The sequence below is a fragment of the Peromyscus leucopus genome, chromosome 9 (assembly GCF_004664715.2).
Source record: "Peromyscus leucopus breed LL Stock chromosome 9, UCI_PerLeu_2.1, whole genome shotgun sequence".
Lineage (NCBI taxonomy): Eukaryota > Metazoa > Chordata > Mammalia > Rodentia > Cricetidae > Peromyscus > Peromyscus leucopus.
In genome coordinates, this window is record NC_051070.1 from 61,779,066 (window position 1) to 61,793,154 (window position 14,089).

General features: G+C 40.0%; 1 protein-coding gene across 1 annotated transcript; it reads right to left on the minus strand.

Annotated features, from left to right (window-relative positions):
• Positions 1–6,260: 6,260 nt before the first annotated feature.
• Positions 6,261–12,909, minus strand: Kcnrg (potassium channel regulator). The gene is given in 4 exon segments (XM_028870340.2): positions 6,261–7,125; positions 7,128–7,216; positions 11,679–11,773; positions 11,776–12,909. Coding segments are annotated over 4 exon segments (804 nt in total). The 5' UTR covers positions 12,253–12,909; the 3' UTR covers positions 6,261–6,982.
• Between the last annotated feature and the right edge of the window lie 1,180 nt (positions 12,910–14,089).

A 14,089-nucleotide genomic window follows, 5' to 3' on the forward strand; every position in this document is an offset into this window, starting at 1 on the left:
TTTTTAAAGTATTTTTTATTTATGTGCATGTCTCTGTGTATATGTATTACTGCCCACAGAGGTAAGAGGATAGTGTTGAATTCTCTGGAATTGAAGTCATGTGTAGTTGTAAGCCACCTGACATGGGTTCTGCGTTGACTTAAAGCAGTAAGTGCTCTTAACCAGTGAGCCATCTCTTGAGCCTCAAATTATTTTAAGTTATAAGAAAATTATGACAGAAATCTACCTTGTCCAGCAACACCAAAAGCCTTGACCTAACAAATCCCAGATGCTATCATTACATCTTCTGTGTAATCACAGTGGCACCATTAATGGGTTGGGTGGTCCTCTTGTATTTCCTTACTTGTTATGTTTGTTTAAGTTTCTTTCCATCATCCAGTTTTTATTTCTGAACAGGCATCAAAAAATTTTAGCTTCTGATTCTTCTTGAACCTCTATGACTTACAAAATTGATTGGAAATTCTTCTTGTAAAAGTTTTTTGAAAGATGCTACAGAACTTAATTTTACTCTTGAGTTAAACATACACATTATATCTACAGAGTCCTTGCATTGTGATGAAACAGGAGCTAACTTAGAGCTGTCTTTAAAATACATATGAGACCAAGAATCTAAAATAGTAGTAGACTATTTAGTGCAAACTTGAGAATTACCTAGTGTGCTTGTGTCTGACTTTTCTTCTATACTACTTGCATCTGACAAAATATGCTGATTCTCATAAATAACAGGAAAAGTTACATCATTAGAAGTGTCTATCACTAGAGATTCTGCTAAGGTTAAAGAAAAAAAAATTGCCAAGAGCGAAGTTTAGTAATATAAAAGTTACTATATGGAAGGTTTCAGAAAGAAATTTATTACCTTCCTATAGTCAAAGTACCCCTGAAGACAGCAATGTGGATATTAAGTTTTGTTTTTGTTATTATTTTTTAATCATTCGTGTTTATTGTGTTTTTTAAACCCATTCTTCCCCAAACTGAATCAGTGTATTAAAGTAAGTAAGTTGCCATTTCTATAAAAAATGAAAGGATGGATGCTTCTTAAATAAAACAAAGCAAGACATCCATTCTTAGATTAGTTCTTCCTTTTGGACCATTACTATCAGTCACTGACCTTAATATTACTAAAAGTATCCTACTTTTTCCCTTATACATAACTTATTGAGGTACTCTTAGAAAAAGTTGGAGTTTTTCTGTTTTCCACAACCTAGAATTCAGAAATTTGTAAACAGCTCTTAGGAGTGTCCCTTGCTCCCTCCGTCCCTCCCTCCTTCCTTTCCTACCTTCCTTCCTTTCTTTCTTTAAGGCAGTGTTTACTTGTGTAGCACTAGCTGTCCTGGAACTTACTCTGTAGACCAGGAAGGGCGTGGTACAGTAAAACTTCTGTCAGTATGAAACAATAGGCCTTACTATGCCACAAGAGTGGCCACAATCCCTGGCATACACATGCAGTCTTTCAGGTATGGCTTCTTCCTTTTCAGTGCTTATTTATTTGTTTTGGTTTAGCCTTTCTCCACCTACCCCACCCCGCATCTTTCAACAAATGTGCAGCATGATTTTTCAATAACAAGGCTGATGCCATGAATATGAAAGCTGCAATTTGCAAGGCACAACATCTAGAACTCAGGATGCCAATCAGAGTGGGTGCAATTCTAATTAAATGATCAGGTAACATTACAACATGCTGGGATGCAGCATCAAAACTGTACATTAAGTTGTGTCTCCTACCCCATCCCCCCCACTCCCCACCCCACCCCGCCAAGACTGGGTTTGTCTATGTTAAAGCCATGGCTGTCCTGGAATTCACTCTGTAGACCAGGCTGGCCTTGAACTCAGAGATCCCCCTGCCTCTGCCTCCTGAGTGCTGGGATTAAAGGCCTGCACCACCACTGCCCGGCCAGTTTCTTTTTTCTTGATCAGAGGCTCCACATTGTGTCCAGTCTCTTCCTTGTGTTTTAGGTGAGCCCCATCAGACCTCCAGCAGCATCAGTATGTGGCCTTATCTCCCAGACCCTCCATGTTGAAGGCTCGGACCACCTTGGGGTTGTCTTTCTGGAATTGAAGGTGCTTTGTTGCGAGGATCTTTAACGTAGAACTTTTTCTTTGTTTTGTTTTTGTCACTGCTCAATGTTTATTTTTGGTGTGTGTTTGATTCTTTTTTTTTTTTTTAATTTTATCACTCTGTAGCCCAGCAAACACAATTCAAGGATCCCTTAAACTTGGGGTCCTCCTTTCTGTCTCAGCTTCCCAGAGCTGGGGCTGCAGTCATGTGATACTGTGCCTAGTACTTTGAGTGTGCATATATGTATATTTTTTTCCTTCTGCTTCTCTATAAATGAATTTGGATTATGTCAGTATGCTGTGGATATTGCTCTATATAAATAAAACACTGATGGCCAGTGGCCAGGCAGGAAGTATAGGCGGGACAAAGAGAGAGGAGAATTGGGGAAACAGGAAGAAGGGGGAGGGACACTGCAGCCACCGCCAGGACAAGCAGCATGTGAAGACGCCGGTAAGCCACCAGCCACGTGGCAAGGTATAGATTTATAAAAATGGGTTAATTTAAGATAAAAGAACAGTTAGCAAGAAGCCTGCCACGGCCATACAGTTTGTAAGTGATATAAGCGTCTGAGTGATTATTTTATAAGTGGATTGTGGGACTGCGGGGCTTGGTGGAGCCTGGAGAGAAGCTCTCCAGCTACATCAGTAGTTGATAGATAGTTATATAGTGAATACTTTTAACCCCAAACATATTATTGAAAAAAATTTTCATACTATAATTTTGTTTTCCCATCTCTAAGTTCCTTCCAGATGCTCCCCACCTCCCTATACACTCTACCCACACAATTTTATGTTCTTTCTTTTTAAAACAAACAAAAAAAAAATCCCCACAAAAACAAAAATCAAACAAGTGAAAGACAAATAAAACAAACAAAAAAATCTCCAAATAAAGCATCTGAGACAAAAAGTCTAGAGAAATACCATTGAGTTCACTTTGTGTTGGCCGTCTACTGCAGCGTGTGGGGTCTGCCCTAAAGTCTGGTTAATATACCCAGTAAGATTCCACTGGAGAAAAATGAGTTTTCCTTTGTCAGTGGGTGCAGATAGCTTATCGCTTGGGGTGGGAGCCCGTGCCTACTTCCCCCTCAGTGCTAGGACTCCATCTGGCTTGAACCTGTGTGTAGGCCTTGTGTGTGCTTGCCATAGCCTCTCTGAGTTCATATGTGCATGAATCCTGTTGTGTCTGGAAGACACTGTCTCCTCAGAATCATGCATTACCTCTGGCTTCTATAGTCTTTTCACCTCCTTCTGTATAGACCCCTGAGCCTTGAGGGGAGGGCTTTGAATTTAGGACTGATGCTCCAAAGTCCCTCCCTCCCTCCACATTGTCCAGTTGTGGGTCTCTGTGTTAGTTGCCGTCTATTACAAGAAGAAGTTTCTCTGATGGGAGCTGAGTGAAGCACTAATCTATGGATATATCAGATTGTCATTAGGAGTCATTCTATTGCTATATTCCTTTAGTAGAATAACAGTATTAGGTTTTCCCCTAGACCCGTGATCTGTCTAGTCTCAGGTTCTTGGTCACTTTAGCAGTGTCAGGCATGGGTTCCATCTCATGAAGTCAGGCCTTAAATCTGATCAGAAAGTAACTGTTTACTCCAATAATAGTTGTGTCACTGTTGCACCAAGGTATCTTGCAGGCAGGTCACTATAACAGGTTGCAGGATTTGAAGCTGAAGATATTGATGAATGTATAGTTTTAATAGCTATATACCCACATGGTGTAGTGAAACATCTTGCATCCATACCTAAATTCTACTTAATTTCCTCTCAAGTGATTTGCATTTTTATTGAAAATTCCATCCATTAAATGTGTATAGATATTTTTCTATAAATGGAAACTATATATACATATATGTACCCTAGAACTTTTTTTGGAGACACAGTCTCACTCTATAGACTAGGTTGGCCTAGAATTCACAGAGATCCACCTGTCTCTGCTTCCCAAGTAGGATTAAAGGCGTACGCCACTTTTCACCAAGCCTGTGTTCTAGGGATTCCCCACCACCACCACCCTTATATTGGCATCCCTTCCTCATAGGCTTCTATACTGCTGCATATTTGTTTTATTTTGTTTGAGACCATGTCTTAATACATAGCCCTGAATAGCCTTTGAAACTAGGAATGTAGACCAGGCTGACCTTGAACTCAGAGAAATCCACCTGCCTCCTATGTACTAGGATTAAAGATATGTGCCACTACAACCAGCTCTGCTTCATGTTTTTTGTTTGTTTGTTTGTTTGTTTTTTTTACAATCTTGGAGGTTGCTCATGCATTTGTGTGTGTACATGTGTGCACCATGGAACGTGTGCAAGTCAAAGAACAACTTTTAGGAGTCAGTTTTCTCCTACTATGTAGGTTCTCAGGATCAAATGTTACTCCCACCAATCGAGAGTGAGACCACTATCGCAGTTTAAAGCCAAATTTGAAGCAAGCTTTAATTAAATACTAGCCAGGTGGGTGGGCTCTGGCCAGGTTCATCTCTGGGTTTCCAGAAGAGAACCCTGAGTCATGGTTTACAGCAGCTTAAGTTTTTCCCATCAGATCCAATCAGGGGCAAGCATGCATACTCACGTATTCTCTGCCTATGTACCTCCTGCTCACATGTGACCAAGTATATCTGGTGCAAAGGGGTCAAACAAACTTGTTTGGGGGAGGGAAGATATGTGGCTTCATAAACAATAGCCTCCAGAATTTCAGGAACCATCTGTCCTTAGGCAAGGGGCTTACAGATCAGAGGTATTTTTGTTTCATGGATCTCTTAGGCATAGTAATTAAAACTTAAAAGTAACTTCAGCTCTCACAGGAACTCATCTCACCAACCCTACCTCATACTTTTTAAGAATCTACATAAATCATTCTATGGCTTATTCCATATTGATGAACTTTGAGCTTTTTTTTTCTGCTGTGGTGATGCATTTCTTTATTTGAATGCATGCTGCTTGGGAATTAGGATTTTTACCTACTCCATGTTTATTTTGATCTTTAGAATTTAGTATAATGTGCTGGCTAGTTTTATGTCAAATTGACACAGAATAGAGTCATTTGAAAGAAGGGAACCTCAATTGAAAAACATGCTTCCATAAGGTCAGGCTGAAGGTAAGCCTATAGAACATTTTCTTATGGAGGAGGGCCAAGCCCATTGTGGGTGGTGTCATCCCTGGGCTGGTGGTCTTGGGTTCTATAAGAAAAAGCAGGATGAGCAAGCCATGAAGAGCAAGCCAGTAAACATGGCCTCTGCATTAGCTCTTGCTTTTGGGTTCATGCCCAGTCTGAGCTCCCGTCCTGACTTCCTTTAATGATGTACTAAAATATGGAAGTGTATAGAGGGCACAGGATTCCTAGGCACTAGGGGTGCCTCACAGGTAAGTACTAGGAAAACCAAGAATGTTAAACACACCTCCTCAATTAAGGAGACGTGTACCAGTTTTCCACCCACAAGTCTGGGAATAGATGTAGTTAATAGACTAATGATCTATGCCAAGCCATACCTGAATCCCCCAGACTATTATGCTTGTCCCAGATTCTTCCTCCCTAGACCTTTATTTTTATCTTTGTTTCTCAGTCAATAGGACCCATCCCTAGGAGAGATGTCACACATACTTTGTAACTTGGTGACCTCTATGATGACCAAACCACACCAGATCCTCCCCTGGGACCTTAAGCTATAGCACCCATTTTTACTGAAGAAGTCACATGTACTTTGCAATGTTGTCACCACCACCCTTTTTTAAAATTGTGATTGTCACCAGGAAACTTTTTTTCTAGTGTTGTACTGTACTTAAATATGACTAAAATAAACTGCCCAGTGTCAGATTCAAGTCTGAACCAACACAGGTTAAGTTGTTAAACTGGATTTCCTTCTTTCCTCAAATGGATGGTTACTCTGCAGGTCCTGGTGTTTACAGGGACACCCACAGAAGGGCAAGCAGAATAAGCCCTTTCCTCCTCAACCTGAATTTGGTCCTGGTATTTCATCACAGCAATAGAAACCTTAACTGAGACAAATATCTAAAAGATATTCTTGAATGAATTGCAAACTTTGAAGTGTTTCTACACAACAGCTTTTCACTCAACTATAAGCAAACATTAGAAACTTTTTGATGAAGTGATTTCTTTTTTAGACGTTTATCCTAGTGTTTAAAATAACACAGATGTAACACGAGAAAAACTAAGTTATGTGTATTTTAAATGTTATTCCAAAACTTTTCACCAAATTTAGATACTGTATGATTGATAAGTTTAGCACAATATTGTATATATAGTAGCATTAGAAACTTTTCAAAGAACTTATATTTAAGTGAGGGAAACATGGTTTTATGATGATATAGAAGTCTGTGCAGAATGACCAGCTGCTGGGGGTTACAAGTTAGTCATAGAGGACACTTGGCATGCATGAGGGTTCAATCCCTGACACTGCAGATAAACAAAAGGGCAAGGGAGAAACCAAGGTCTCAGAAGACATGGGTTTGAAATTAAGTGACCCATGATCATTATCATTACTAACAGTTACTGAGCGCTCACCACGTCACTCAGGCCATCAGAAGAACTTCGTTCCCTTTAACCACTACCCTTTTTGTTTCTAGTTAATAAAGTTGAAACACAGAAATGTTAAATGCCTTGCTTAAGTCACATAGCTAATAAATGACTAAACTAGGATCAGACACAATCCAAGTCCAGAGCCTGTTTTTAGAAGCGGTGAGATTTCCTGTCAGAAGGTTTTGAAGGGCCAAGTGCTAAGGCAATGGCACAGTGTTGTTCTGAGAGAGCACGCAGGGTAGCTTTAAGAACTGGTCGCCCAGCAGCAAGAAGGCAGGTACAAAAGAACATCCAAAGTCAGACTGAGTACAAGTCTGACTGACATCCATGCTCCAGGTGTGGAATTTCCAAACAAGACCATTTCCCCTTTACTGTTTCTTTAACAGTTTCACTTCTGAGATGGCACTGGTATGGTGGTATTTTCTGGTTTTCGTGTTTTATTAACCACCAGGACTTGAGGGATTTTTATCCTTTCAAAGACATAGCATTCACTTTTGTCTCCAGAGGCTGGGGTTCTAGTGCTGACCAGAGAAAGCCTTCCTTTAATAAAGTATTGATCAGCAAGCCGAAGACATTTGTTCCATTTGCCAATTTTTGGTTATCAGGCTTTATGGAAATGTACCTGAGACATACAAAGAAGTGTTTAATTAAAAAGCATTCCTTTAATAGCTAATAAAACTACACATGTAAACTTATTTACAACCTCAGATAAAGGCATCATACCTTTCTCCTTTTTGGTTTTTTGGGACAGTGTTTGTGTAGACCATGATGGCCTTGAATGAAAAAAAAATAAAAAGGAAAGGAACGTGACTGGTCCTAGGTACAACGGAGGAGAAAATTTATTATAGATAAAAGGGAGAAAGCATAGCCAGAGGCAGGGACAGCTGGAAGAGTCCAGAGTGGACATGACCCTGAGTCAAATGGGGTGGAGAAGGGAGAGTAGAGAGAGGAACCAGGTGCAGTAGCCAAGAGGCCCAAAGAGAGTAGACAAAAAGGACCAGGTAACCAAAATGGTTGGATTGTATAGGGGAGGGCAGCCCAACCCCTGGGCCGGAGAAGTTTAGTGTAGATGTAATTCTGAATAGTCTTATTAAATAAGAAACACAGAGTCAAATGCAGAGTTAAAAGCCCAGAGGTCAGAGAGCTGTAGCCAAGAGCTGAGACCACCTTCTTACCACCCCACTGCTGGCCATCCTTCCCCTGAGAAAGAGACCTACTTCCTGTGTGTCTGTCTTTTATTGCCTTTCTGTTCTGCCCTCTCATTGGCTCTAAACCCAACCACATGACTTTCTCATCACTGCCTGTCTATTCAGACCTCCAAGTCTCTATGGTTGGTACTTGGATTAAAGGTGTGTGTCACCATGCTGGGTATGTCCTTGAGCACACAGACTCTGCCTGCCATGTGATCGGATTAAGGGCGTGTGCTACTACCTCCAGACTTCTGCTTAATGGCTATGACCTCTGATCCCCAGGCAACTTTATTTATTAACATACAAATAAAACTACATTTCAGCACAAATAAAATATCACCATAGTTTAGGGTAGGGGGCAGGGTATGCCAGCCTGTTACAGGTAGAGACTAAGGGATACTGGGAAAACCAACCATTTGTCCCAGGTTTGAAACCGAGCAGGCCTCAAACTCATGATACTCTGCCTCAAACAAATGCTAGGGTTACAGGTGTGCACCAAGGTTTGGCAACCTAACATTTTTCTTTTTTGAGATTGAGTTTTACTTTTTATCCCTGGCCGCTCTGAAACTCATTATGTAGACTGGCCTCCATGCCTGACTCATAACATTTTTTTAACAGATTCCCTCTTGAGATTTCATTTTCAAATTTGAATCAGTAACTCTCAATATTAAAATAGAAACTGTAATTCTAAGTCATCACAACTATATTTAAGAATATAATCAAAATTGTTGACTTATCAATTTAAGTTTTTTCCTGGAGCAATTTTGTCAATTAAACTGGCCTAATTTTTGATATAATGTAACTTCTAGGTTTTTTTTTTTCAATTTTCTTTTACCCAATTTGACTAACTGATCATTAAATTCTTTTTATTAACACTGTACTTTAACAATTTTCCACTAAATCTAATTACTAGTAATATCATAATTCATGGTTTATTCCTGTCAAACCAGCCTTTTCAGGTTAAGATTTGAAGTTATGTCAAGACTCCATTTTATTGCTACCTTTTCATCAATAATTGCCTGTTATTGGAAAGTAAAATATGGTAGTAAAAAAACGTATTGAAAATGAAAAAAACCCACAAGGTGGTGGTGGCACACACTAATCCCAGGAGACAGAGGCAGGTGGATCTCTGTGAGTTCGAGGCCAGCCTGGTCTACAGGGTGAGTTCCAGGACAGCCAGTGCTACACAGAGAAACCGTGTTTTGAAAAAGAAAACAAAAAAAGAGAGAAAAGAAAGAAAGGAAAGCAGACCCTTTTACCCACTAAGTACTCCACAAAGCCGCACATGGCTCCAGAAAAGAACCCACGTTTGCTCTAATAACGGCAAGACAGTACAGAGAATATCTTCCATCAAGGATATTTTTGTGTCTTCCCACTGTTTATTCTAAAAATGTGAAAAAAAGGCTTAGGTTAGTTCCAGGCAAACACCAAAGCTGTGCATAGTTTCATGAGTGTAAAACAATGTTTGAGCACATCCCTAGTCATTATTAACTGAGGTCATGCTGAAATGGTCACTGGAGGTCCATTCAGTATTACTGGCAAAGAAAACAGTTAACAGCTAAAAGTTATCAATCTACAAAGCACATTTCAAAAAAAAAGTTTATTGTGTTTGATACAAATTTTTAACAGTAGTAAAACATTTCATCTATTCTCAAGTACATATCTAAATTATATAGTCTAGAAACAGTTGTCAGAAAGTTATAGAATATCATAAAAGTATTAAGATACAAATAGAAAGTAATAGGTGGTAAAAAAAAAATGTAGAATGTACTTCAGTAAACCAATGAGCCAAAACTACTATAACTCATTCCTCGTGACCAAATTGAACAAAAATTTCAAGACCCAAGAAAAGGATGAACTAACAGAAAACCTGCACTTCCCTCTAGTGTTGCAGGTAGAACCCAGGGCCTCACAGTGCATGACAGGCAAGGACTCTTCCACTGAGTTCCGTCACCACACCTTATTTTTAAAAAGTTAAGGTCAACTATAATCTTCCATCTAGTTTCATCTAAAAAGGAGAGATCAGAAAATGGCTACAAAAGAAACTTTAGAATCCTGAGACCATAACCTGAACTGAGTATTGTGTTGTCATATGAATAGGCATCTAAAGATGAATGCCAGGGACCTGAGAGGAATAACCAAGTACTAAGAGCATACTGAAGAAGCTTAGAAGCCAGTCAGACTTCTTTTACCATTTTCACCATCCAAAAACATCTGAATAGACAGATTTAGACCAAAGACTAGCAAAAATTACAAATAATTGCCAATTGGTTACTCAAAAGTAGTTATGGCCAGAATTTTCACCCAGTCACCATTTATTTTCATATCACTTTAAATACATTATATATCTCCATTCTGAAACTGGCACTATGTAAATTAAACACAAGAGGAATTCCAAACTTAAAACAACCAAAAATACCACCACATGGTAGTTGGGTGAGGTAACATATGCTTATAATCTTAGCACTGAGGAAGCAGATACAAGTGAATCAGAATCTCCAGGCTAGCCAGGGCCACATATGACCCTATAAAAAAAAATAGTAACTAAAGAAATAGCTCTGGTCTTAGAATTATCTGTTATGAAAACTAAATATATCTTTCTCAGACTAAGGTTTACAAATAACATTCTGTGCTGTTTCTGATCTGTAACAAAAAGGGGGGTGTCATTTGATACAGTATATATACAAGCACGATCCAATTTCCGTTTCTAACCTTGTTTTCTAAGATTATAATTAGTTCGTCCAAATTCTAACAGAACATTGAGTCTTTCCAAGACATCTTTTCACCTATCATGTGTCTTCCTAAAATTGAGGATGCCATTTTTCCTTAGGTTTCTAACTTTCTGAAAAGGGATGCCGAAAAGATCATTATCATTTATTCAGTTGAATTTTAAAACAATAAAAAAATCCCATTATTCCTCTTATTTAACTACTTCCTTCCCCAATGAAAATGAAGAACAGAGTTTAAAGCAGTTTGGTAACAACAGGACCTTAGATGTTCTTCATGGCTTATTTGAGTAGTACCCATTTCTAAAATGACATTTCAGCTTCTTTGGGAGACCAGGGAATAAGGATTTATATAGATTTATTGTCATACTTGACTATACTGCTCATTGTCCTCCAGTTGGTAGCTGAGACTAAGGGGTGTGCTGTGGGAGAAGTAATACTGGACTCCTTCCTGATAGCTACTGTAAAGGCTAAGAACTCTAAAATATGTCTATCTCTTCAAAGTGATTGCTTTTAAATGCTGTAAGTAAAGAAGACAAAAAAGTTTTCTTTTTCCTCCTAAAAATTAAAACCTGTTTTCACAGTTGGTAATAACTATCTGCAGCATTAAGATATTTCTAACCGGGGATGAGGTGGTGTGTCCCTGACTGCAGGGCAGCAAAGCAGAAGAGGCAGGTGCAGTGGGAGTGTTCACCTTCAATCCCAGCCCTCGGAGGTAGAGGCAGTGGGAGTTCCAGGCCAGCCAGAGCTACATAATGAGACCCTGTTTCAAGTTCTAGAACAAATGCATAGTGTGTGAGAGAATCGGGCCATACCAGTGAACCTCTCCTATGTGCAAGTGGGAAAGAAGCTGACTCATTCTAAGCCATTCATTAGCAATGGAATAGAATCTACAGAACCAGTTCCTCTTAGAACACCGAAGTTTCTACTTTCCCTGGGCAGTCTTGGTTTATTACCTGTCCCACAATACCTTCTCAGTCTGAAAGTGCCAAAGTTTAGAAAATAACTACTTGTTCTAGCTGAACAAAACATTAGTCTAAATAAACACTTTTTTTTTTTTTTTTTTTTTTTTTTTGGCGAAGAAGAGTTTTAGGCATAAAGAACTTTCAGTTTTGAGAGAAAATGTCAGAAAACTGGAATAAAAGAGACACTTCAGCATTCAAAATACCTGACTCCAGCATGGTTCTCAATAGTGCCATCAGAGCCACAGTGGAAAACCAGGTCATGGTGAGAAGGCCTTTGTGGAGGCAGTGGAGTAGAGTCACCTGAGGAGGGAAGGGGTTACTGCTCCAGGCCAGCGCTGTAGGCTGCTCTACAAACACTGTAATCCTTCTCATTAGCCGCTCGATGGTTTTGCTGCAAGAGCCAAACACTCGGAAGAAGGCTTGAGTATTTTGGTTTAAGAAATGCACCTCCATGACAGCAGGTCTTGACTGTTGCAGGTGCTGGCTTAAGAGATCAGCAAGAGAATCAAGTTCATAGAAAAGAGCCTCTCTCTGAAGCCTAAGATAGTCTGAAAAGTCCGCGGGTAACAGAAGCTCACGATTTCTCAGAAAATCTAAAATGAAACTAAACAGAGCACCATCTCTATCCACAAAAATCTGGCCATCAACTGTCTTGAACTCTTGGTCTCTGCCATCTAACATGCCTGCCAACCGAGAGGTAGGGAACTGCTTTAGGGTAGAAAGCCTTGTGAATCTCTTCCCTCCCACGTTCAAAGGGACCAGGTCCTGGCTACTCATTCTTCCTAGCTTCTCATTAGATGCTACAAACCATTAACACAGACTTATAGAAACCCTCTAACTCAACCTGCTACCATAATGTTATATATGATTAAGAAACAGGAAAGTGGAGACAGAAAACAAGACCTAAATTCCAAGGTAACTATTGTCAAGACAAATAGTGTATCCATAGCTGTGTTTGCAAATGTGAGTTGCTTGGAGACATGCAGTGTAGAAAATGGAAACAGCAAGTGAAACAGAATGTCAATATATCTCATGATTTCAGATAGATCCCTTTCCTATAATCCACTAAAAACAAGGAAGTAAAAAGCACTCGTGCAATAGGAGTGTGGTTCAAGGGTAGAGGACTTGCCTAATGTGTGTGAGGCCATGAGTTCTGCCTCCAGCACTGAAGAAGTCATTCTCCATGAAACCCTGACATAAATCTGTATTTCAAACAAAATCATGACAACAGAAAACCATTGTCTCCACAGACATTTACCAAGCCCTTGTGGCTGAGGAAAGACTTTTAGAAAACATGATCTGGTTTGAGAAACCCCTTAGTGATTTAATGGCTCAATCTGAATTAAGCTAAGAATAAACAGCTCTGCCGGGTGGTGGTGGTGGTGGTGGTGGCGCACGCCTTTACCCAGTACTCGGGAGGCAAAGGCAGGCAGATCTTTGTGAGTTTGAGGCCAGCCTTGGCTACAGAGTGAGTTCTAGGACAGGCTCCAAAGCTACACAGAGAAACCCTGTCTCGAAAAACAAAACAAAACAAACAAAAGAATAAACAGCCCTTACCTCACCTTCAACTTGACCATTTCATGGCTGGTAGCTTACGAAGACACTCTGTGCTTTATTTTTTTTAATAGTTTATGTGTATTAGTGTTGTACCTGCATGTTTGTCTATGTGAGTGTGTCGGATCCTCTGGAACTGGAGTTACGGGAAGGCATGAGCTGTCATGTGGGTGCTGGGAATTGAACCCAGGTTACTGGAAGAACAGCCAGTGCTCTTAACCAGTAAACCATCTCTCCTGTCCCTTTTCCCCCTAAGACATAGTTTCTTTGTGTGTAGCCCTGGCTGTCCTGGAACTCACTCTGTAGACCAGACTGGCCTTGAACTCAGAGATCCACCTGTCTCTGCCTCCTGATGAAAGGCATGCGCCACCACTGCCCCTATTTTCTGTGCTTTCAAGTTGAGTTGCCAGCTTTTCTCATCCCCGATTACTTTGGTTCTTCTCAATCCAATCAAAAGATGAGGTAAAGACATAGTTCTCTAAAACCCAAATTCACTTAATGGGCTTTCAAGGGCCCGTTTTTTCCAAGACTTCAGAAACAAGGTGACTAAAAACAGTTTTAAGGTTTCTGTGTTTTCATTTGAATTCTAAGCAAGGTGAGAAAATTACATACTTCTGTCCTGTGGCCATCTTTCTCTCTACAAGCAGAGAGGACGAGTCTTCACCTGATGATGTTATACTTTATCTGTGCTAACAAACCCTCTCTTCTGTTGTCAGACTAGTCTTACTACCTGGAACTGTAGGCAAGTGACCTGGGCTGGTTGTACAGTTGCTGTGGTACTGTACAGCACAACCACAACATTAGGTACCAGTTAAAAAGTGGCTTTCCCAACTCCTGCCCTTTCCGTCTACACAGCTACCTACAATTGTATCACCTTTAGTGAAAAGTGCACAGTTCACTGTAATGCCAATACTTGGGAGGCCTGAGGTAGGACTACCAGGTCAGGCTTGTCAACAAGAATAGGAGGGAGAGATTGAGTTTCCAAAATTACATTTACACTGTCATGAGAAACACTCCTCGAAAACAAACTTGGGAATCCAGTGTTTTAACTAACAGTCTT